This window comes from Python bivittatus, unplaced genomic scaffold (assembly GCF_059951505.1).
Source record: "Python bivittatus isolate LINGU-HERP-01145 unplaced genomic scaffold, Pbiv_v1 ctg000700_np1212, whole genome shotgun sequence".
Classification (NCBI taxonomy): Eukaryota; Metazoa; Chordata; class Lepidosauria; order Squamata; family Pythonidae; genus Python; species Python bivittatus.
The window spans coordinates 76,812,843-76,836,211 of NW_028277098.1; the positions used below are offsets into that span (position 1 = coordinate 76,812,843).

General features: G+C 40.3%; 1 protein-coding gene and 1 long non-coding RNA gene across 3 annotated transcripts; one reads left to right on the plus strand and one right to left on the minus strand.

Moving 5' to 3' along the window:
* The first annotated feature begins 8 nt into the window (after positions 1-8).
* LOC148214260 (uncharacterized) lies at positions 9-10,507 on the plus strand. Of its 2 annotated transcripts, XR_015798412.1 has the most exons (4): positions 1,266-1,287; positions 6,389-6,472; positions 7,066-7,233; positions 8,251-10,507. It is a non-coding gene; the product is annotated as an uncharacterized LOC148214260 (long non-coding RNA). The 2 variants fall into 2 exon arrangements; XR_015798413.1 differs by lacking the exons at positions 1,266-1,287; positions 6,389-6,472 and adding an exon at positions 9-131.
* Positions 10,508-10,528: 21 nt separating this feature from the next.
* RAB5IF (RAB5 interacting factor) lies at positions 10,529-18,435 on the minus strand. Its single transcript, XM_007430615.4, has 4 exons — positions 18,180-18,435; positions 15,373-15,476; positions 13,694-13,823; positions 10,529-12,138 (listed from the first exon to the last, which is right to left on the minus strand). The coding sequence occupies exons 1-4, from the start codon at positions 18,318-18,320 to the stop codon at positions 12,097-12,099; spliced, it is 417 nt and encodes a 138-aa protein (XP_007430677.1). The 5' UTR covers positions 18,321-18,435; the 3' UTR covers positions 10,529-12,096.
* Between the last annotated feature and the right edge of the window lie 4,934 nt (positions 18,436-23,369).

Below are 23,369 nucleotides of genomic sequence, written 5' to 3' on the forward strand. Positions count from 1 at the left end.
GCGGCCGCGTTGGCCGAGCCGGTTGGCCTGTGCTCCGTGGATCCGTCCCTCGCGCAGTGGGGCCGCTCCAGAAGGAAAAGGGGGTGGCGGGGATGGCAGGTCTCCACCATCATGAGACGGCTAATGGAGAGGTAGCAACTGCGGCCCCTTTAATTGATTAGATTTCTATTCCATCGTTCATTCGGAAGGTCAAGGCAGTGGGCATGGCACTTCCTCCTCTTTTTCCCCACAACACCCTGTGAGGGAGGTTGGCTAGAGAGACGGTGTCTGGCCCAGAGTTACCCAGCGAGCTTCCGAGGTAGAAAGCGGACAAGGAGCCGGATCTCCCCTTTCCACACTTTAGCCTCTTCTTTGCAGCCATCGGACCCCCTTAGATAGCTAATAATTGAAGCCACAATTTCTTACTTTTTTGGAGTGTGGGATGTCGATGAAAGCTGTCTTGTGGAGTCTAAAATAAGCTTATCTCAACTGCCACCCAACCCCCCCTGCAACTGATTTTCCTTGTTTCACCAGGACTCCTTGTGTCCTCTGAACATGGGCAAATGGCTGGTATGGTTAGGCAGCCATTGTCTACCCACCAGTCGCACCTCTCCTCCAGAAAGCAGGCCAGATATCTACCTGAGCTGGATAACAATGAGTTTTATAGCATCATGCTGGCAGATGCTCCAAAGCGGCAGGAATGTGCTCAGGAGAAAGATGGAAAAGAGATGACAGATATGTGAGGAAGGCAGCAACCAGGGTATCTGCGCATGGGGAAGGATGTCAAAAAAGTTAAAGCAGTGCTCCTGGTCAAAGCCCTGCTGCTCTTTTTACATATGTTGCATGTGCAATGCACATTAAAAAAAAGAGTCAGGACTTTGATTGCCTAGTCATAGCATGATCTTGACTTTTATGACCTCCCCTGCAGACATCCCTGGCAATGGCAGTAAGGAGGGGGAGGGAATAAGCAGGTAAGCAATGCCGATGCTTTAGTGCCACATATGATCCTAGGCAGGGAATAGGAGGCCAGGCAAACAATTAATTGCAGTAGCGTTAACCACAGATTACCATGTAATGTAACATTTAAAAGTCAATTTAAATTTTAAAGTGATTTTAAAAATTTTTAAAAAGAGAGTTCCTGTCTTTGGGCCTTCAGATAAGTACAAACAGAGAACAGAACTGAAAGAATATTTGGGATACCAATTCTTTACTTAATTTCCTGCTATACATTAGGAAAAGAGGAAAATGAGACAAGACGCAGTTGAATTTGGGCATACTTCCTTCTAAAGAAATCCAAGTCCTAGATAAGTATGTACCTCTGAATTCTCCCTGCTTGGGAAAGTGGGGCACACATAAAAATCTTTTGGTCCAAAAGGTTCTCTTCAAATGACTTGATTCTCCATTATCGACACAGCTCTCACTACTGTTTAGATTCCCAGAAGAATCCAATGCACCAGCTATGATGACTGAGGCAAAATGAATCTAGTGTAAACAATAATTAGCTGAACCCGTGACTTATATAATTTTAGAGGGGTTCTTTGGGGGGGGGGTAAGAATTACATGAGCACATACTCAGAGGAATCACCGTTTCATTGATGTGGCCTAGCCGCTGCCTGTTAGTCTTGACTTTGATTTGTAAATATGACCCTTAGCATGTGGGAAAATATTCAACAGCTCCCTTGCATCTTTGAAATGTGGGTTAAATGACTCAGATCAGGAAATAAACAATGGGATAACCTGGTAAAACAAGGAACAATAACAAAAATTGCTTTTGCTTAACATGGTTTCTTTGCTTTTTATACTTATTCAATCCATGTGCCTCTCTCAGAAACCTAGCACCTTTCCTAAACATACTGCAAAATTGGAAATGTTAGTGTGACAGGATAAGGAGATTATTAAATATATGGGGAACTATCATATTGCTGACTTTATTTATTATATTTATATCCTGCCACAATCTCACAGGGCTCTTGGTGTTACCAGTATACAAGCATTAAAACATCCACAGTCCAATGAGAACCAAAAAAATGTAAAGCACCCAAACCAGAAAATTAAAAAAAAAAAGTTGATGTGCTCCCACTGGTGGATACTGGATCATACACGGGCCACTGCAATTTGGACTAACTGATGCTTCCAAGTGGCCTTTAAAAGCAGCCCAATATAGAGGGCTTTGCAGTACTCCAATGAGCAATGATGAGGGCACGTATCACTGTAGCAAGATCCTCTCGCCCCACGAAGGGCTGCAACTGGTGTACCAACTAAGTCTGGGCAAATTCCCGTCCAGCCACAGCTTCTACCTGCTGTTCAAGCAGGAGTCAGGAGTCCAGGGGGACCCCCAAGTTGTAGACCAGCTCCTAATATGGGTAGCACTTCCCCATCACAAGACACCACTGAAGCTGCCCAAGCATGCTGATAGACAAACAGTAACTCCAGCTTGCTAGGATTCAATGTTAGTCTTTAATGTAAATTACATCAGATATACTTTCTGTCCTTGCCCTGTCTACTTTTTGGTATGCTAGACCATTTAAAGGTCAAGGGTTGCCCTTGGTCCAAAATTCAGCTACACCGCTGAATTCATCAATTCAGGTCCAGACCACCACCACTACTAACTTCTTTTACTACTACTACTACTACTACTACTACTACTACACTTATATCTCATTCTTCCTCCAGAGAGCTCTTGATAGTGTACACAATTCCCAATCTATCCATTTTATGCATGTAATAAAACATGTTTATTATGAGGTAAGCCAGACCAGAGTCATCCAGTGAGCTTCAAGGCTGAGCACTGATTTGAACCCAGGTTTTCATAGGGCTGTTCCAAATTTCCTTCTGTCCTTGGGTGTGGCATCATATGGTACCGCTCCAAGATCTAATCCAGCACTTCTAAGAGCAAAAGAGCTTCCGGATTGGTATGCTCTTTCAGACAGTCTTAATTTATATATACAAACTGAGATTACGCTCACCATCTAAGAAGTGGAAAGGGGCAGCAGGGCAATGCCAGGAGAGGCTTTATACCCAAAAAACTTAAATACTAATGAAAGGGGTAAATTGCTTTAGAATGCTTTAGCAGAAGAAACCAGCATAAGCCATCACACTTGCTGGTTCTACTGTAGAGGGAACATGAAACACCTTGCCCTAGATTGGTTATAGCTCCAGTAGTTAAAAAAATAATGTGGGCACAGGATGTATGTATGTATGTATGTATGTATGTATGTATGTATGTATGTAATTAATTACATTTATATGCTGCCCATCTCCCCCAGAGGTTGACTGCATGGCTTACAATTAAAAACCAAGACAATAAAATGATAAAAATATAAATACTCCCTCGGGAAAAATAGTGAAAACTGAAGGAATCAAGATGCTCTATGGAAATAGCATCAAGAGTCTGGATGAAGAAGATCACTACAAATACCTGGTCATTCTTCAAGCTAACAACATCAAGCACATTGAAGTCAAGAAGAAGGTTAGTAGTGAATACATCATGAAAGTGAAGAAGATCTTAAAGTCCAAACTCAGTGCCAGAAATACCATCAAGGCAATTAACACCTGGTCAATTCCAATCATTAGATACACAGCTGGAATACTGGACTCAAACAGAACTAGGAGCCCTGGATAGGAAGACCAGAAAAATAATGACAATGAATCATGCCCTTCTGAAGGACAGTGAAGAAGATGCACTGAAGCTAGTACACCATGAAGGCTTACTGAATACTGAAGAGACCAAACTGTCCTACAAGAAGGACCAAATGAAGAATAGAAAAGAGACATGGCAAGGCAAAGTATTACATGGCCAGTACACACACACACACACACACACACACACACACAAAACTATCAGGCAAAGCAGATAACAGCAAGACCCAGCAATGGCTAAGAGCAGGAAAGTTGAAGAAAGAGACAGAGGGGCTAATTCTGGCTGCACAAGACCAAGCCTTAAGAACAAATGCATATAAAGCCAGAATTGAGAAGACAGCAACAGACAGCAAATGCCACCTCTGCAAAGAAGCTGAAGAAACAGTGGACCACCTAGCTAGCTGCTGCAAGGAGATCGCACAGACTGACTACAGACAATGACATGATAAAGTAGCAACAATGGTGCCTTTGAATATCTGCAAGAAATACCATTTGCCTGCAAGCAAGCACCGGTGGGACCACAAAACAGACAAAGTAATAGAAAATGAAGAAATTAAAGTGCTCTGGGACTTTAGAATTCAAACAGACAAGCACCTGCCACACAACACCCCAGCCTTAACAATTGTTGATAAGAAAGACAAATAAGTCTGGATAGTGGACATTGCAGTACCTGGAGACAGCAGAATAGAAGAGAAAGAACTAGAGAAATTCACAAAATACAAAGACCTGCAGATAGAAGTAGAACAACTGTGGCAAAAGAAAGCAAAGACAGTACCAATAGTAATAGGATGAAGAAGACCTAGAGAAGTTCCTGAACCACCTAAACAGCGTCCACCCCAATATACAATTCACCATGGAAAAAGAAGTGGACGGCCAACTTCCATTTCTAGACGCGTTGGTCATACACAAACCAGACCTCAAATTAGGACACAAAGTCTACAGAAAACCCACCCACACAGACCAGTACCTACACAAAAACTCCAACCACCACCCACGTCAGAAAAGAGGCATTATCAAAACCCTCATGGATCATGCCAATCGGATCTGCGAAACCCAATTCCTAAACTCTGAACTTAACCACCTTAATTGGGTCCTACAAGCGAATGGCTACTCCAAAAATGAAATAAAAAGAGCCATCAAACCAAGAAAGCAACATGCAACTGAAGAAGAAAAACAGCCACCCACCAACAAAGTATTTCTGCCCTTATCAAAGGGGTCACAGACCGCATGGGAAAACTGATGGAAAAACACAATTTCCAAACAATCTTCAGACCCACCAGAAAAGTACAAGAAGTGCTAAAATCAGCAAAAGACAAAAGGGATCCCCTCACCGCCGCAGGAGTATACCACATACCATGCAGTTGCGGGCAAGTATACATCGGGACCACAAAACGCAGCATCCATACCAGGATAAAAGAACACGAAAGGCACTGCAGACTACAGCAACCAGAAAAATCTGCAGTAGCTGAACATGCTCTCAAGCACACTGGACACAAAATCCTATTTGAAAACACAGAGATACTGGACAACACCAACAGCCACTATACCAGGCTATACGGGGAAGCCATTGAGATTCACAAACACCAGCACAGTTTCAATAAAAAAGAGGAGAGTCTAAAAATCAACAAAACCTGGCTACCAATCCTGAAAAATACAGCCTGCAAAAGGTCAACAAACTCAGCTCAACCACCAGGACATGTGAACAGTTCACACAATGAACTTGCTAATCACCCCCAGCAGCCCCTCGTTAACAATTCAATAGAAGAAAAAACCCTGCCTAATCCCCAGGAAGATACACACAGATGCTGACACCAAAACAAGCAGCCACTCAGTAACTCAACCCCCCCCACACACACCCAATCCCCCCTTTCCCCCCCTCAGATCTCTATAAATACCCACAAAAGGGTCACATCACTCTTGGCACAGAGAGAACTGCTCCTGTCTGTGCTCCTGCACTCTGAAGATGCTGGTCACAGGTGCTGGCGAAACGTTAGGAAACAAAACTTCAAGAACACAGCCACACAGCCCGGAAGACCCACACCAGCCATCGTATGCTGGCCGTGAAAGCCTTCGACAATACAGTAATAGGTGCCTTAGGTGCAACGCCAACACTTGAAGACCATTGGCATTGACAAAATCACCATCAGTCAGTTGCAAAAGGCAGCTTTACTTGGAACAGCTGATATCCTGCGACCTTACCTATAACACCATCAAACAACATCTGCCTATCCCAGATTCTTGGGAAGGACTCGATAGGTGGATAAAAATGCCAAATCCAGTCTAAGCATCTGGGTCTGTGACCAACAACAATAATAATGTTGATGTTTCCTCTCCCTTGTAATTCTTACCTCAGTGCCCTCAGCTAAACCCTTCTGCTCAAATTCCTGGATCTCAATGCATGTGTGCACTTCTTCCTCCCTGTTGGATAAGGTGCAGTGCAGCCTCCTATCCTTGCATGAGTTTTGTTCCACCAGGTTTCAGTAATGCCTCATAAACCATTTACACAGTAAGAGCTCTAGTTCTTCCTATTTGTTCCTCATACACTGTGCATTTGTGTAAAGACACTAGAGTCCTTGGGTCATGTAACTTGACTTATTTTTTCCTGCATTTATGAATAGTCTCCCCATGGCCTCACTCAGAATGCTGGCAGCCTCTTGATGGGAAGCGTGTGGCATGTAAATAAAATAAAAAATAAAATAAGATTTATGTAACCCATCTTCACTGAGGAAGTCTTTAATTACGCTGGGTTGTTATAACTGTATGATTGCAGATGTGTTCAATATGTCCTGAGCAGTGGTCTCTGGATCCCTCCCCATCCTCCGTAAATATGAGCCAATCGGACAACACAGCAAAGGTAGGAAGGACGGAAATGCTGTCAGTGGAAAAAGAAAAGAATCAGATGAGCCGTTGTCAAATATGGGCTCGGTCCAGTGGTTTACTTTAAGTGCTATTCTCTGCATTTGTCTACAGTGGAGGCATACATTGTGGCTATGGGCAAGTTGTAATAAATTAGCAACAATTCCTAACTCACAGGTATTTAAACGTAGCAAGTACTACTGGAAGTTTGTGTAAAATCTCTCTTTGCTATGGATGATCTGTAACTATCTCAGGTTCAGTGCTCTGCATCTGTAAAATGAGAATCTCATTGGTTTGTCTAAGGCATTTCAAATTTTACATTATAATTTATATTAACTTAGATATGTTTGTATTGCACACACAAGATATAGCGCAGGCCTGCCAAATGTGCAGAGGACAAAGGACCACAATGATAAATTAAAAATAATTGTGGGCCACAAAGGAATACCTGGCACATGGATCAGCTGTTTGGCAGCTAACAGAGTGGGGGCAGTGCTGGAGCTGGCCGTGGCACTGATGGTGAGGACTGGAAGTGGTGGAAGCTGTCAGCGGTGGATTATTGACTGGTAACTGTCACTTTCTATCATCCAGGTGCACGCCAGGCTCAAGCATTTGTGCTCCCAACTGGAACCCAAGAATCTCTCCACGAAGCAACATACAATGGAACTGTTTGAAGCACTATGCATCAAAAGCAACCATTATGTGTCTTTTGTTAGATATGGCACACCTGGCTCTTTGACAGCATGGCTGGCACCTTGGGTAAGCAAGCATCACGAGTCTTACTTCTGAAGTTAATGATAAAGCTACTTCCATTTTCTCTTTCCAACTGGCCTTCATTTTCACTTCCACTAGTCTGTGGCTCTTTGGGATCAAAATGCAGGACACAAATGCAGAATAATCAAGGCTTCACTGCAGTGTTTATTGAGCAGTACGTACTGGAGGGGGACCTCACTAGAAGTTAGTGGGAGGCACTCCCCTGTAGGCAAAATGGATGCCCTGATATTTATACAGTTCTACAAGAAGGGGAAGGGAAAAAGATGGTATATGCATACATATTCATATGATGATGCAGGCATACCTAAATGAGCAATAGTTCTCAAGTTACTCTCTGCCCCTCTGTTATCTGCTAGTAAAACAATAGTGTCACAGAGAAGAAGAAACAAATTAGTTCAAGGTGCCAAATGCCAGGAAGAAGGCATCCTCCCTCAGGGCAGATGCCTGAGTTGCTATGGGGATGTTTGTGATAAGGAGTTTACAACCGGCCTGGTTCACATCAGCTTCAAGGATGCTTCCACATGCCTTTGTTTCAATCTTAAGGCGATCCCATTCATCTGAGGCCTCTAAAAACTTGTCTTTTTCATCCAAAGATTCATTTTTCTCACCTCTCCCTCCAGCTTTTGCATCTTGGCAATATACATGATTGGTTTTACCCTGAAAATAGCTTTCATAATTCTTGTATGAAGGTGGTTTTTATTTAAAAATGAAATACGGTGCTCATGCAACTGATTTTGGACTGCATGCAATAACATTAGGCTAGCCTGATACACGTTAATTAAACTTGATTGTTTAATATCAGGATCACAAACCTAGTATAGCATGTCTTATATGAACTACTCTCTTTCATGAGCCACAGGTCACAAATAGCACATTTTGACCAGAGTTAATTTCTTGACCTGATTACATCCTGTTGAATTACATACCTCTCTAGAATTCCTTTAGCTACTCTTTTCATGATTTCTCTTAAATCTATATTTAAACTGATTTTTTCTTTTTTAGGGGATGAGACAAAAACAAATATTCCTATGGTGAAGGTCTGCCCTCAGATCGGTGATTATTTGGCTATGTCACCTGAAGAGTTTGCTACTGTGTATCCTAATCAGATGAACACATTATCTAGAAGATACTTCTGTGGTGTTTACAACTTTATGTATCAAGAGCCAAAGCACAATTCTTACAGATACCAGTTCAGAAATTAAGATTTCCTTATGCTTGGTGGTATATCTTAGAGAAGACAATTTTAAACATGCTTAGGAGATAGAAGTACAAATTCTCACACGGTCAAAAGCTACTGATTTACAAAATCATCTATCTCCAAATTATAGATGTTGGCCTGGGTTCTATAAAGCCACTTGTTTGAATGCTGCAATCCTCCTGTTTCACCAACTACAGGAGATGCCTTCCTCTCAGGACTCTGGGGCTGATCTCATCTAGCATTCTTGTGAGCCCATCTTCAACCCAACTTATGATCTTATGCTACAAACGTGGCTATAAAGAGAAAAAAACAACCATTATCTCAGGCTGCCAATGTGAACTTTGCTTATACTATAACAACTGAGTGAAAAGTGGGAATATTCATTTGGAGGAATACCCTTAACTGGCTGGTCACAGTATTGAAAATGCAATGCCAATCAAGGTGAGCAGCAATCTTGGTTGCCTGGCCAATAAATTTTCAGTTGGAGGCTTTACCAGTTTTATATAGACTATTTAAATTGGATTGTTATTCAGATTGCTTTCACTGTTGGTATATGCAAACACTAAAAAATTCAGCTGATAGATTTAAGGGAGTTTTATATTAACGTATGCATATAAACTGCCTTTGTGCAAAAGGAATCCAAAGTGGAACTAACTATACACAGAAATGTCATATGCATGAAAGTCCCATCACATGCCAATTGTGTGAACGTATACTTTAAATTATGCCAGCTTTCAACCGTTAGATGACATCTCCTTTTGTCAGTGATTTTGGTTCTTGTTCTTATTTATATAAATAATACTGCTCTTTCCAAGTAAATACCTAATGAGATATAACAGCAAGGACAATGTTCTAAGCACATCAAATGAAATTCTGTTCCAAACAACTCTCTTAGCAACTAATTGTTTTCCAAGTATAGGCTGAACCAGATCCAAAGTCACCTGTTAGCTGAAGCCAAGATATAAGCCAAGTTATGCATTACACAACCAGAGTTCAGAAGAGCCTAGATAAGTTAACTTTCGAAGCGACAGTGCAAGTTTCTTGACTGAATCTCAGAGTCTCTAATTGTATGAAATAAATGTTTACAAACAGTGGACTGTATCAGAAATAAAGATAATCACAATATCCTTGGTGTGAAAACATACAGCCTCTAAGACTGCGCTCAATTCACTGTAATACGTACTGTAAGTTGGCTTGAAAAGAAAAATAGCAAAGAAGTTGGCTTTACTTCAGGCTACCGTCACCGAAAGCAGCTCCTGAAAACAGGAATTGAATCCCATGAGTGTGCTAAGTAGATGCAAATATTCTTATAGAAACTGAAGGATTTTATTTGATGTTGCACACTGCTGAGACTCCCGAGCTTTAGCGGTAGCTTGTTGAGCTGTGCATTTCCTCCAAACAGCTGATAGGTTTTTTGCCTGTTATTTTACTGAAATGTTGGTTGCTTCCATTAATATGGGAGAACTCTTACACAAGTTCTTGAATAAATGTTTGCTACATAGCTAAGATGCTTCTGCCTAGATATTTTTCTCTGTATAACTGACCATAGTACAACTATGACTGATATCCTGCAACATGTCAAGTGGATGTGCAAATTCAGTCCCTAATCTCTGATCTGTGAAATGTTTTGCAGAAACTAAGTGATGGAAGCACAGCAGAGACTAAATCCAATACTTAGCACAGGAAACAATGACTTGGATCAAAGAGCAAGTCTGCTAATGTGTGTGTGAGTAGGGGGGAGAATATTTCCAAAGATGCAATCTCCTTTGTTCCAACTCTTCCCCGACACTCAACACAATTTTATGGGACCCCAAGAGAATCTCTTATGTGACTTAAGAGGAATAACTCTTTTCATGGATTTTAAGATCTAAGATACTACCTCCAAAATAAAAGGCACACCAAAATGATCCTCCAATACAAGCATGCATATTTATTGCCAGATCTCTTAACAAAAAACTGCCATGCTGCCTTCTTTTTTAAAAGCAAGTATTCATCTACTTTAATGGCCAAAGCAGCCACAAAAGATTTAATATTATCTAAAATAAAAGAATGGCAATATCAATAAAAAAGCATTACACCAGCTTCTTAAAGTGATCTTTATTAGTGATCTTCCATGTATAAAATGATTTACTTATTTGGTGGATGACTCAAGCTTTAAGCTTTGGGGGGGAACCCCCCCCCCCCGCTGCTGATTGAGAAATGCAGCTTAAGGTTAGCAAATACCAAAATGTCTAAGTATCTCCCCAAATTGAAGGAGACAACACTTAAGAAATTGGCAATGAAGAACTGCAAGAGAAACCTCTGCTAAGGCTCTCCAACCTTTAGTAGTTTTGCCTTTCATCTTCTGTGGCTGAATTCTTCCCTGATGTTAAAACTGAACAGAGCTGAATGGAACAGAAAAAGGAAGACACACCTGACAATGCTGAAAGAGAATGCATGGAAAGCTACTTATGAAATCAAGTATGCAAAGTTAGAGTTCAAGAGGAGTACAAAGAATTGGAAATTTATCCACAGCATATTAGGACTCAAAACAGATTCTTACTGTAAGGCAGTCTTAATGAACAACTCCATTTTCTGTCTATTTACATTAACTTAAGATAGGAAATAGCCTCTCCTTGAAATAATTAAATACTCATATAGACAGTTTATATCTTAAAAATGATTGAGACAGTATAATTAAAACTCATAAGTAGCCTAATTAGTGTACAATTAGTAGCATTTTTTTTCATTCTGATACTTTTAATAATCATAAAGATCAACACTGAAGTTCAATCTACTCCTATCTGAAAATTAGTTTTATGTACAAGACATTAGCTGCCTTAGTTATTCTGTATTACGTTTCAGCTTCAAAAACCTATAACAATCCCAAAGTAATTGAATTCTGAAGCATCTTATTTTGTGCATTTAGATCACTGGACTCTGAGGTAGGTTCTAGAAACTGAATTGGTTAGCTAACCAATATATTAAGATGTTCCTAAATCACTGCAACTGTTTTGGAAAGTTCCCTAATCAAGCTAGGAAAGCCTCGCACTTCTCAATAAAGAGTTAAAATCCCAAAATATTAGGAAACCATCTGAAGATTATGCTTATTACATTGTTAAGCAATCAAAATTTTAAAACCCTGGATGAACCATTTAAAGACATTAGTACTTAATACAATCAGATCAGAGCTTTAATTTTCTTAAAAGAAGCTAAGAGAACCATCAAAATCTATGCTCTACAATACATTCAGCAGAATTCTGCTCCTGCCATATGCTTCATGATGGCTACCATTTTAGTATGTCTTACGAATGGAAGACAAGTCACAATCCGAATCAGTCTCAAAGAGAACAAGATAATCGGCGCAAATTAATTAACAGAATCACCCTTTTTGGATATAGAGATTTGTCATCGCCATATTGGATAAAGTCACCAAGAGGGCTGAAAGATTGAAAAGTCTTGTGCTGTCTGCAAAACATTGTAATGGCTTTTTTTAAGTTCTGGAAAAGCAACAACTTTTTAAAGTAAGACTGATCAAACTTTTCTTCTTAGAATCCATAAGACATGTTGCATCTCCTTGGACCAGGGGTATAAAAACTGGCTACTCCCCACAGGCCAAAGGTGTTTCTTAAAGTGTTCCTCAATTAAGACAATCGATTTGGCTGAGTTTGTCAATCATAATGGATGGCAGTGTAGAAGATTATCCAGACAACCTGAAATGAAGCACAGATAAGAACAAATCAGAAAAGGATCTAAACTTTACCAAATCGTAAGCATGAATGTATTTTGCTTTCCTCTTTCTGGATAAGATTGCACTATTAACACTACTACAATAAAGGACCAGAAAGAAACTTTAGGACTAACGTCAGAAAGCTTCGCTACTTTTTAGTGCTAGCGGATAAGACAAATGTAAAACTGTCTCAAGGTCAAAATGTTCTAACTCTGAAACATCTCATTCCTGTCCTATCAGAAATGCTAATATGCTTTTCTAAACCTTTTTGAATACTATCACTTCAAAAGGGACCATTCTGACCTTTTAGCACTTGGAATGATTCATCTGGGAGTCAGAACACTTTGCTAAGATTGGAACAATTATGAGAGTGGAATGGGCTTAAAATATTTCAAAATCAAAATATTGTTGCACCCCTTTTGAGAACTCCCATTATTTTTCTTAAATTTATGTATGAGAGCTTGAATAAACCAATGATACAATGCTAGAAACTGGATACTTTATGTATAAAGAATAAACGTCTGCAATCAAAACCTTTGTTATCCATCCAGAAGCTCTGAGATATTATAAACTAACTGTACATGTTTGAGAAAGAATGTAGGTGCTATCTTCTTACCACAACTATTTAGGTCAATTTATGCCCTAAACAGAATCACTGCCAAAACTTTTCTTTCTCTGTATTACTTTAGACTGCAGATTAACGGTGATGCTTATAACATTCCCTATTAAATGGTATACCTTGGCATATATATCTGCTCTTTCTTTGTGGTTTATATATTTTAAAATCTAAATTTTTAAAAATGTGTGATAATGTTTTTATTTTAATAACTTTTTATCTTTTTATAATGCTTGTTTCTATCCACTTGTTATTTTATTTAATTGTTGTATGTTGCCAGAGTCGCTTTGTGCAAGATGGGCAGCTATATAAATGTGACCTATAAATAAATAAAATAAATAAATACCTTGCACATAAAACTATCAGAAAGACTTGGTCAAAAGTTTGGTTGTTCATGGGCAGATATTACACTGCTTACCAGAATAGGGGGCAGCTAAGAAAGCTTTCGCTACATTCATACATGCACAGACACATATACTTTTCAGTATAAATTAGCAGAAACATGAAAGGTTTTATTATTAAGTACTTTGGATTAATTCACCAACAACACACAGCCATCAGCAGAACAGATTCCCCTTTTCTCTATAGTTCCCATCCTCTAAATATAACTTAGAACATTAGGAACACTTCTGGAGGAAATTTTGGGCTGAAGGGAAGAAAAAATGCTATATTGCAACTGGGAGTTTGCTCATGTGATGTTGGATTCTAACTATTTTCTAAAACCTATTCATTTGCCTTTTAAATTCTTAGCAGGGGAAATAATATCCATCATTTTACTCATATGTCACTTACATTTCTTAATTTCATCTCAATTTGTTTTCCCTCTAGTTACAAGATTTTAAGGTTTCTTGGTGTGATGATCTACCTCTTGTTTTGCACTGTGCATAGCGTCAGCAGTCTATGAACAAATAACATAAATTACCAAAAACAAAGCAAAAGATGTCATGAAGCCTTCCTTTGTTAGTTCCCATGTTCCACCATACTCTTCTTCATCTATTTGCTGAAAACTGCTAAAATAGAGATATAGGACTCCAGCATTTATGAGACAGAATCTGGAAGAGAGGAAAAAAGAGAGATGTTGGACATCATCATTCAACTTACAATGTGAAGATATCAAGTATGTTCAAGGAGCTTTCTTGTTTGAACTTCACTGAAATTAACAGCAGCTCCTATTCATTTTAATGAAGCATTTGTGGGGAAACTTGTTGAGTGTGATTCATGGGTTAGCTGCCCTCTTTTTTTTTTAAATATTCCCACTCCAAATATGCTGACAAGATAATTATCTTTGCCCCTCCTTGTGGCAGAGCTACTTCTGAGTACACAGTGTATTAGGCTAATAACTACCTAACAAGGGAAAACCAATAATTTATTCAACTTAATGAATTTCAAGGAGAAACAAAAATATTTTCCTTATTACTTCCCATTTTTTTAGCTCAATCTAATAAAATTATATTTATTTAACCCAATAAAGCCACAAATGCATGCCCCCCCCACTGCCCACTGTGGTGCTACTACAAATTAAGATACTATTTATTATTATCAGTCTTTCACAAATAAAATTAAATATAGAGGTACAGATTGTGTCCCTTCACAAATCTGCCTCAAACAAGAATCCTGAATGCACCATGCATTAAACCTTTAACAATGTAAAATTTGAAAAACAGGACAGTAGATTCTGAAGATATAACCTATTTTAAAGCTCTAAAAGCAATATGTGGCACTAAATCCAGAAAGAAAGTAAAACTGAATTTCTAGTATGCATGTGGAATCAAAGATTCTGATGATCTTCTTGCTGTTCTGTGTTAATTTCAGGTGAGTTTCAACCCCTCCCCCCCAAATTTGAACTTTGAATTCTGCTAAGACACCCTCTAACCTACACTACTCTGACTTTGTTAAAAACTTGGACTGACCAATCAGCTTGAATGCCTCCATTCAAGAAGGGAAGATGATATTCTTTCTTCTTCCTATCATAACCCAGTAAATAAAGTTAAGCCAGAAGCAGATAAATGAGTCTATAAATAGATTAAGAAGCAGTAACTGGAAGTATTTCATTTTCCTCCTATCAGGCAAACAAACCACTTAAAATCTCTGTGTCATTTAAGGAAAACATATACAATTGCAAGAATGCCTCATGGTGCTTTAATTACTAACAGTAATTAAGATATTATGTCCCTTTTATCATCTCTTGTCAGAGCTAGAAAATGAATTCATATTGTTAGACAACTATATAATTTTCCAGCAGAGCCATAAATTTAGGTTTCAGGAATAAATAACACATTTTAAGCTTCTAGACAAATGTTTTATATTTTCAGATAAATCAATGATGTGTTTTCTTAACCTATATTTTCTTTATTTAATGCAATGTAGCCATTTTTTTTCATAAAACCCTTTTTGATGCTCTGATGTATGTTCCCTCTGTACTAAACATAAGAAGCTCTCTGTATCTTTCCCACAAACTGCTTTGAGAAAACTTTGCAAGCTCAAATACATTTATAATACAAAATCCATGTACTGTACTTCAAGTACATATCCCTCATCTTAACTGTTTCAACTTCATCAATGTTTCAGTCTTTAAAAACATGCAAGAAGAAATAAACTTACATTGCTATACCCACAAATCCCTTCAGTGGAACAATTCCCCAGATCACTCCCAAAATAACAGCAATGATCTGCCGGAACCAGTAAATGACATCTAAAAATTCATCCTGCAGAGAAGAAACAATATCAAATTCATATGGAACCATAATTCACATTCAACACATGTAGAGGAATATCTCCTCTTGTAATAGCAAATCTAAGCTCTGAAGATATTTCAACTTCATAATTGAAAAGAATTATACAAATGTTTTGAGAGAAGGTCTCAGATATACAGTCTGAAAAACTAAAAGGAGACTCAGGAATTAAACACCTGCAGTTATTTCAATCCTAGCTGGAAATATATCTCAAATCCTTGGTTCAGAGTAAAAGGTGTATATTTACATCCTTTATGGCATATTTATTAAGCACCAGTCTTTCAAGGAGCTCAGATAAGTTATTTCAACCTCACAACAATTCTGTGAGGTGGATTGGGTTACTGAGGTATCTGCTCAGCTTCATGGCCAAGTCAGGATTTAAATCTTGGATTCTGTAAGTTAAAATCAGGACACTAACCTCTATGGCATTCTAATTTCACTTGATTTACAAATGGGCTGATCAAGCAGCCTGAATTCTTCTGTTTGGGAAAGAAAAATATAAGATAATGTATCTCTTACTCACACACAATCACTCACAGGAATGGATGAGAATGAAGAACTTCCACTTGCCATGAAATGGTGGGAAAAAGATGTACTTTCTACCATAGGACAGTTTGCTTGGTTTTAAAGACAGATTCCAAGACAGCATATTTTATTTCACAATAGTGAAGCAGAACTTATAAGAAACTATCACAGAGTTTTAGGAGCTTAATTTGAATATCTGTATTCTCCTCCCACATTTTATGACTATATGTCAGCCCTTCAAGGTAGACTAGACTAGAAATAAACTCACACAGGCCAATACTACTTTTATTATAAGGTTATGGTAACAGAATCTTGCAAGTTTGAATGCACTTCCTCCCCCTCTCCCTTTATCTTCGTGAGAACTAGGATGGGTCTTGTCTCAGATATTTTCTCAGGTTACAGTTCTGCCCTGGACTCAGATTTTTTTTATATGACCATTGTCTTGGTAGCAGTTCTTCCTCCTGTTCCTCAAGGTTATTCCTTCTACCCATTACACTATATATGCGTAGCTCTATAGCAAGGTTTACACATCATCATAAGATTAAATGTACTTTGTTTGGTTTCCAGTTAGTATATTGCATGACTCCAGCCACTGTAATTTGTGAAGCGATGCTCCTGCCTTTGTGTTTTGTAAACCTGGCCAACTGTGGATTACTCATCATGCTAAGCTGTAATTTGAGTAATCTAAGATTTTAGCTTCAATAATATCTAGACTGTCCTTCAAACTCCCCCCCCCACCCCGCTTTAAAAATCTTAGTTGCTTAAATCAACTAAATTAACACTGAAGAACACCAAAACTGCGTTTGGACGAGAAGCTAACTCCTGGTTAAATGAACCACAGCATGCAAAATTAACTTAATTGTATTTATTTTTCTAAAATATATCTCATTCAATTCTACAAACTCCAGGAAGCTTACATAAATATTATAAATACCTCCCTTTTTAATGCCTTCAAGTCAGTCTTGACTCCTGGTAACTACATGGATAAGTCCATGCAGTTTTCTTGCCTATATTGTTAAAAAAAAATATTTGCCATTGTCTTCTTTCTAGAGCTGAGAGTGACTGGCCCAAAGTTACCCATCTGATTTCATGCCTAAGGCAGGACTAGAACTCAGAGTCTCTACCCCAATCACTTTAACCACTACACCAAACTGCTTCTCATAAACATCCTAAAAACAATTAATGAAGACAACATAATTAAAATATAGTTGAACTATTTAGAGATAGCCTAACAAAATAAGGGCCTCAAGCCATAAAAGTCTGGAGAAAGAGCAAAGCCTTCATGATTTCCTGAACTGTAGAAGTCTGGGGACCATCTAGACCCCCATCTAGGGGTGCGGACAGTGTCTTCCAAAAGGTTGGGGAGGCCTCACAAAAAGCTTTCTCTGACATTCCAGGGAGAAAGGGGATAACCCAAAGTATTGCTCTCCAGGCTGACTGGACAAGATAGGAAGGTTCTATTTGGAAAAGAAGGTCCTGGGAGCAACAAAGATGGGGCTTTGAGGTCATATAGGTAAAATCCAGCACTCTGAAGTGTACTTGGAAACAGACTGGCAGCCAAGGCAGCACCCAGAATATAGGTTTTGCCCAGTTTAAATGTCTCTCACCTGCCAGCATGTGGGTTGATGCATTCTGGGCCAACTGCAATTTCCTAATCATCTTCAAACAGAGTCTCAAGCAGGGCACATTGTTGCAATCCAGTGTCAAGATAATAAGGGCACGCCTCATCTCTCCACCTGCTGATCACTTGGGAATCTAGGAGAACCAGCAGGTTACCGAACTGCTCCCTGAGGGGAAACTGGGACCCCCGCCTCACGCCAGCAAAGGGGCTGACACCAACCCTAACGGTTTCTGGGCAGGCAACATCAGCCTTGGTGGGATCCAACGTCCGCATCTTCCATCCCGCCCAGTAACTCAGGGCACAAACCAGCATGCCCCGTTTCTGCCTCCCGAACTGCGCCAACGCAGGGCTGCGTTGTGACCTTTAGGAGGGCCAACTGACGAAGCAGTCTCCCCACCGCTGCAAGCCCCCACAGAGAACGTCCCCGCCTCAAGGCCCCCACAAAACCAGCCCGTCGCCTGCGAGCACAAGGCGCGCCCTCCCGAAAGACCCGGCCGGCCCGGTGTGCTGCGACCCGGTCTAGGCCCCACCTTGTCCTCCCAAGCGGAGTCGCTCCGCAAGGCTTTGCTCCACAGCGAGGCCCGCGACACACCGCCCCCACCGTTGGCCACTAGGTGCTGCTGCGAGTGCGGGTGCGACGGCGGCTCCTCCTTCCGCCGTCCGCCGCTCATCGTCCCCCGCGCCACACTTCGAGCTCAGCGCGCCCCGGTCACGGCAGGGAAGGAAGCCGCTCATCCACGTGAGCGCCGATTCTGAGGCCCAGCTAATCACGCCGTCCCGAGCCACGTGGCTCTCGTCACATGACCGGAGCGAGCTACGGCGAGGAAAAGGGGCCCTTCGCCAGTGGCGAAGCGATGGCTGGGCAGAGAGGAGCAGAGCCGAGCCGAGCAGAGCGCTGGTCGCTACGGAGCGGTTGGGGTGCTCTTCGGTCGCATTTGGGGGCAACACCCGGGTACGGGCGGGGCCGACCTAAATTTCAAGTCCGTAAGGCGGTCTTCCAAAGCTACACCCGCCGCTGCGAGTCGTGATCAGTCCTAATGGGTATTGGTGACTTCATGTGATGGGTGAACCCATTCATCGTGGCTTGGCCTTATATGCAGACCCTTACGCTCAATAAACCATATTAAGACAGGTTTTGTATTCTCTCCGCGATGGCTGGGTGAAGCTGTGGGGTCTGGTCCTCCTCTCAGCAGTCTTTGGTATGTTTCATCAAATCTCTCTAAATAAATGTATTTATTAAATTTATAAAGCCGCCCATCTCACATAAGTAACTCTGGGTGGTGCACGTGATTAAAATAACAAAACCCAAAGAATCAAAACAATTAAAAAAACAAAATGTTAAAATACAATTAAAACCAGTTAAAAACTATAAATAATGTAGAACAAAAAACATGGGAGAATGCCTTCCAGTAAGACGTATTTTCAAGGGACTGTGTACAGGATGCAGCCCTATTAATTATAAGTATTTTCTACCTTGATTTAATAATATTTTCAGGATAGTTTAGAAAATACAGGTAAATACTACTTTAATAAGTTAGAAGTAAAAAATAAATTAGCATGATTAAAATTCTGTCTAAAAGTCCAGTGGGAGATCACTCACTCTGCCAAATATACGTAGGATTTTATTCTAAGTTTTTAATATTCTGCCTTTCAAAGGGAAAAGGCAGTTACAGAGGCCAAACAGTTTTGACACTATTGAGGGTACGACTGAAATGCGTGCCACCAAAGTATAACGACTCAAGGTGTAAATTGGTGTTTCAAAACACCCATAATATATACATATATTACTGCAGGCTGGCTACTGCTTTCTATTGAAAGTTTCAATCCAGATTTGTTATTGAAATAATATGTTAAAAAAAAACAGGATAGAGAAAGTGGCATGCAAAATTTTGTTTAATCTTAGTTCTGAAGAAATAACCACAATAATTATTGGGAATCCTAGTCATGGATGTGGATGTCACATGTACGAAATGAGAGAGACTGAATTAAAACTGCAGACACTGAGGATATGCCAGCCTTCCCAAACCTAGGATATTCCTCTGCTGGTTGGGAATTCCAGGATTTGTAATCCCAACCCATCTGCCTACTTACATTTACTTTCTGTTAACCAGACCCAGTACTCTAACCATTATGCCATACTAGGTTTCATTGGTAAAACATTTGGGCTGATAATCAGAGATCAGTGGAAAAAACCCTCAACATTTATTTATGTTATTTATTAAACTTGTATGCTGCCTGACTCCCAATGATTCTGGGCAGCTCACAAACAAAAAAAAATACAATAAAATCAGTTAAAGGTAAAAGATGGCAAGTGTGACAGACCAGATGGAATGAAGTGAGGGGTCTCACTCTCCCTCATCAAAGGCCCGGGTGAAGAGCCAGATCTTCATGGCTCTTCTAAACAACAGCAGAGAGGAGGCCATCCGAATCTTGGGGGGAACCTCATTACAGAGGGCAGGTGCTGCGACAGAGAAGACACAACTTCTGGGGTCCTGATAGATAGCATTATTTAATTGAAGGAACCAGAGTGTGCCAACCTTGCAGGATCAAATTGGTCAAGCAGATGCTATGGGAGACAGCTGGTCCCTTAAGTAATCAGGCTTTATGCCCTGTAGGGCTTTGTAAGTGGCAACCAGCACCTTGAATCACACCTGGAAGCAAATGGCAACCAGTGCAGCTTGTGTAGCAGAAGTGTTACATGGGCATAGGGAGGCATGCCCATTACCACTTGTGTCACTGCATTGACCGGTTGAAGCTTCTGGGAGCCTTCAAAGGCAGCCCCATTACACATGAAACTACTAAACATGATACAATTTATGCTTGTTGCAATCTAAGTAAGTGTTAGAGAAAATGTCCTGTTGTAGAGCATCATCAACACAAAATATTTTACTGAATGTAAATTAAAAACATAAGATTTTCTTCTGGGCATTGAAGGAACAAAGCTGCTTTTTGAATTGCACCTTTTAATTATGTGCATTTGCCACAAGGTGGCAGAAAGGTATCTTCCATTACCTCTACAATAGCCTATTCTTTGGCTCTACCTGGGGGTCCCTCTCTCCTTGGACAGCAAAGACCCCTTAGAGCAGGGTTCCTCAACCTTGGCAACTTTAAGACGGGTGGACTTCAACTCTCAGAATTCCCCAGCAAGAAGAATTCCAGCAAGGCTGGCTGGGGAATTCTGGGAGTTGAAGTCCACCCGTCTTAAAGTTGCCAAGGTTGAGGAACCCTGCCTTAGAGATTAAAGGCACTAGGGAATTTACAATATTTGTGTAACCCAGTGCTCTCACAGTGGGGATATGTAGTTTTCCAAACTGCACTGTGTTTAAGACCAACTGTGGTGAAACATTAAAACACTGATCTCACACCCATATCTGCAAAGCATAGAAGCCAAACTTTCAGATGAGCTTAGTTAAATTAAAAAACAAAACTTTTCTGGGGCATGAAATAAAGTCTACCTTTATTTGTGGTTGGATAAAGAAATATAAAATGGATAGGGTCTCTACATAAAAAGGAGGGAAGATTTGTCCATCATAGGGCAATTTAGCAAGAGCTAATCGAAGTACACCTGCTGGAAAGATGCATTCCTTCCCAGCATTTACAGGTTGTGATATCTACTGAATGGCTTTCTTTGTTTTTTTGACTGAACACGCTACTGTAAGCGTTCTCACACTTTAGCCTAGTGCAATTTGTGAACAGAGCTCATGAAGTTAGCTTGTGGTTCAACGTGCTGCAGAAACCCAGAAAATTGGTTAACTGAGTAAGTATGTTGGGTAAACACAGTCACTGTGTTCACTAATGGGATTTATCTACTACTAGTGCTAGCAGTCTGTTTGAAGTTTCCATTGAGTTCAGCTGAACTTACTCTTACATAATGTGTTTAGAGTGATGATCTGTCAGTGTTATCTTATACAGATCTATTCAAAAATAAACCCCAGTAGGTTTAGAGAAACTTTTTAATTGTGTAACAGGGGTATCCAGGTGGATCAAAAAAGTCAAAATGGTGACTTTAGCCATATGATAGAACCCACATCCTTTATACATATGTCAGAGCCATCCTGACTTTTTAACCATCCTCCTGCAAATGCCCCTGTTGTGTAATCATTCCAAAGGCTTTCACATAGATAATAGATAAAATGTATTTTCTAGTATTCCAGAACATAAGACTGGAATCCATTAGTGCGAATTAAAAGGGAATTTTAACTACACCTTAGAAAGAACTGTAGATGGAAACAGTTGTAGATGGTAGACTAGATTATCTCTGAACGTTGTATCATGTTTTTCTCCATTGTGGGTTTTTGAAAAGAGGCTGAATAAGTACTTACAATGGATGCCGGAGCAAAAGATTTCCTGAACTGGTAGGAGGTTTAATGAATTACCTAAGTTCTTTTCAGCACTGTGATTAATTTAAAAGGTCATTATGTGGGTTTCATTAAGTTTAACAAGTGTTTGGATGAACTGCAAGCTAGCCAATCATGTTTTAGCATGTTATACAAACCTAATCCATGTGATTAGCTTTAATGTTCAGTGTATCATGTGAACTTAGAAAATTGGGTTAATTGAATAAACTATGGTTAAGCAAGGGGGACGCGGTGGCGCAGCGGCTTAATGATGCTGAAAGTTGCCGGCCAGAAATGGTCGACGCTTCAGCGGTTCGAGTCCAGCCTTCACGTTAAACAGGGTGAGCTCCTGTTTCCTCCCCAGTTCCTGTCAACCCAACAGGTCAAAAACTCATGTGAGTAGATAAATGGGTACTCTCACTCCGGTGGGAGGAAAAATGCTGGCGGTGCCTTGCAAAAAGGAGTTGGGAGCAGTTGCCAGTAAGCGTGAAAAACTGCGCGCGCCCGAAAAGGGCGCGAAGCAACGGAAACCCGCCTCCTGCGCTCGCCAGCTGGGCTCTGCTCTAGGAAGGAGGCTCTGGCAAACCACTTCCGAAAAACAATTGCCTTGAAAACTGCAAGGACTCGTCCAAGCAGTCACTGCAGGGTCAGCAATGACTGAGCGCAGACCAAAAAAAAAAAAAAAAAATGGTTAAGCAAAAGCTGTATATAGCGTGAACAGATTCAGAGGCTCTAAATCTGATTTATTTACTTTTCTACACAGTGTCACATCTTGCCTGCTAACAAGATATAAGAATCTCTAAATATTCTTGCATAGCTGTATAAACCTTGCCAGTTTGGGATTTAGGTATGTCAGAAAATGCATTTTCCTTTTCAGAACACCCAGGTTTTAAGAACTATTTGAGAGACTCTGCTCCAGGTACCATCTGCTCATGAGAACACACGGCGGTATTTTCCATGGGGAATATTCTTCCATGAGAAATGTAATTAGAGCATCTTCTTCTGTGGCTGCTTTTTAATAACCAGGCTAAGACATGGGGGTGGGGGGAGTGGGGGTGAGGAGTGGGTGGGATGAGAGGGAGGCAAATTATCTGCTTCTTGCCTTGATCGGAAGAAACCTACAACAGGCATAAGTTCACCAGAGAGATAGGCCAGAGCCAGTGCAAGCTTTGAGCTTAAAAAAATTCCGCATCCCCATTTAAAGCCCAAATAAACAATGGATCAGAACGAGTGGAAAGCTGGCAGATAAGTGTAACATAATATTTTAGACAAGTATAACTTGGGCATTCTAATTTTTTGCAAATTAGCCAAGTGACTCCCCCACAACATTAGTAATAACTGTCAAATGGATGGCCATATGACAACACTTTGCCAAGCTTTGCT

Coding starts and splice junctions, on each gene's coding strand:
- RAB5IF (XM_007430615.4), bottom strand. CDS start 18,320: ATGAGCGGCGGACGGCGGAAGGAGGAGCCGCCGTCGCACCCGCACTCG. Junction 15,477..18,179: donor ACTCCGCTTGGGAGGACAAG/GTGGGGCCTAGA, acceptor TCTTCTCTGCAG/GATGAATTTTTAGATGTCAT. Junction 13,824..15,372: donor GGATTTGTGGGTATAGCAAT/GTAAGTTTATTT, acceptor CCTCTCTTCCAG/ATTCTGTCTCATAAATGCTG.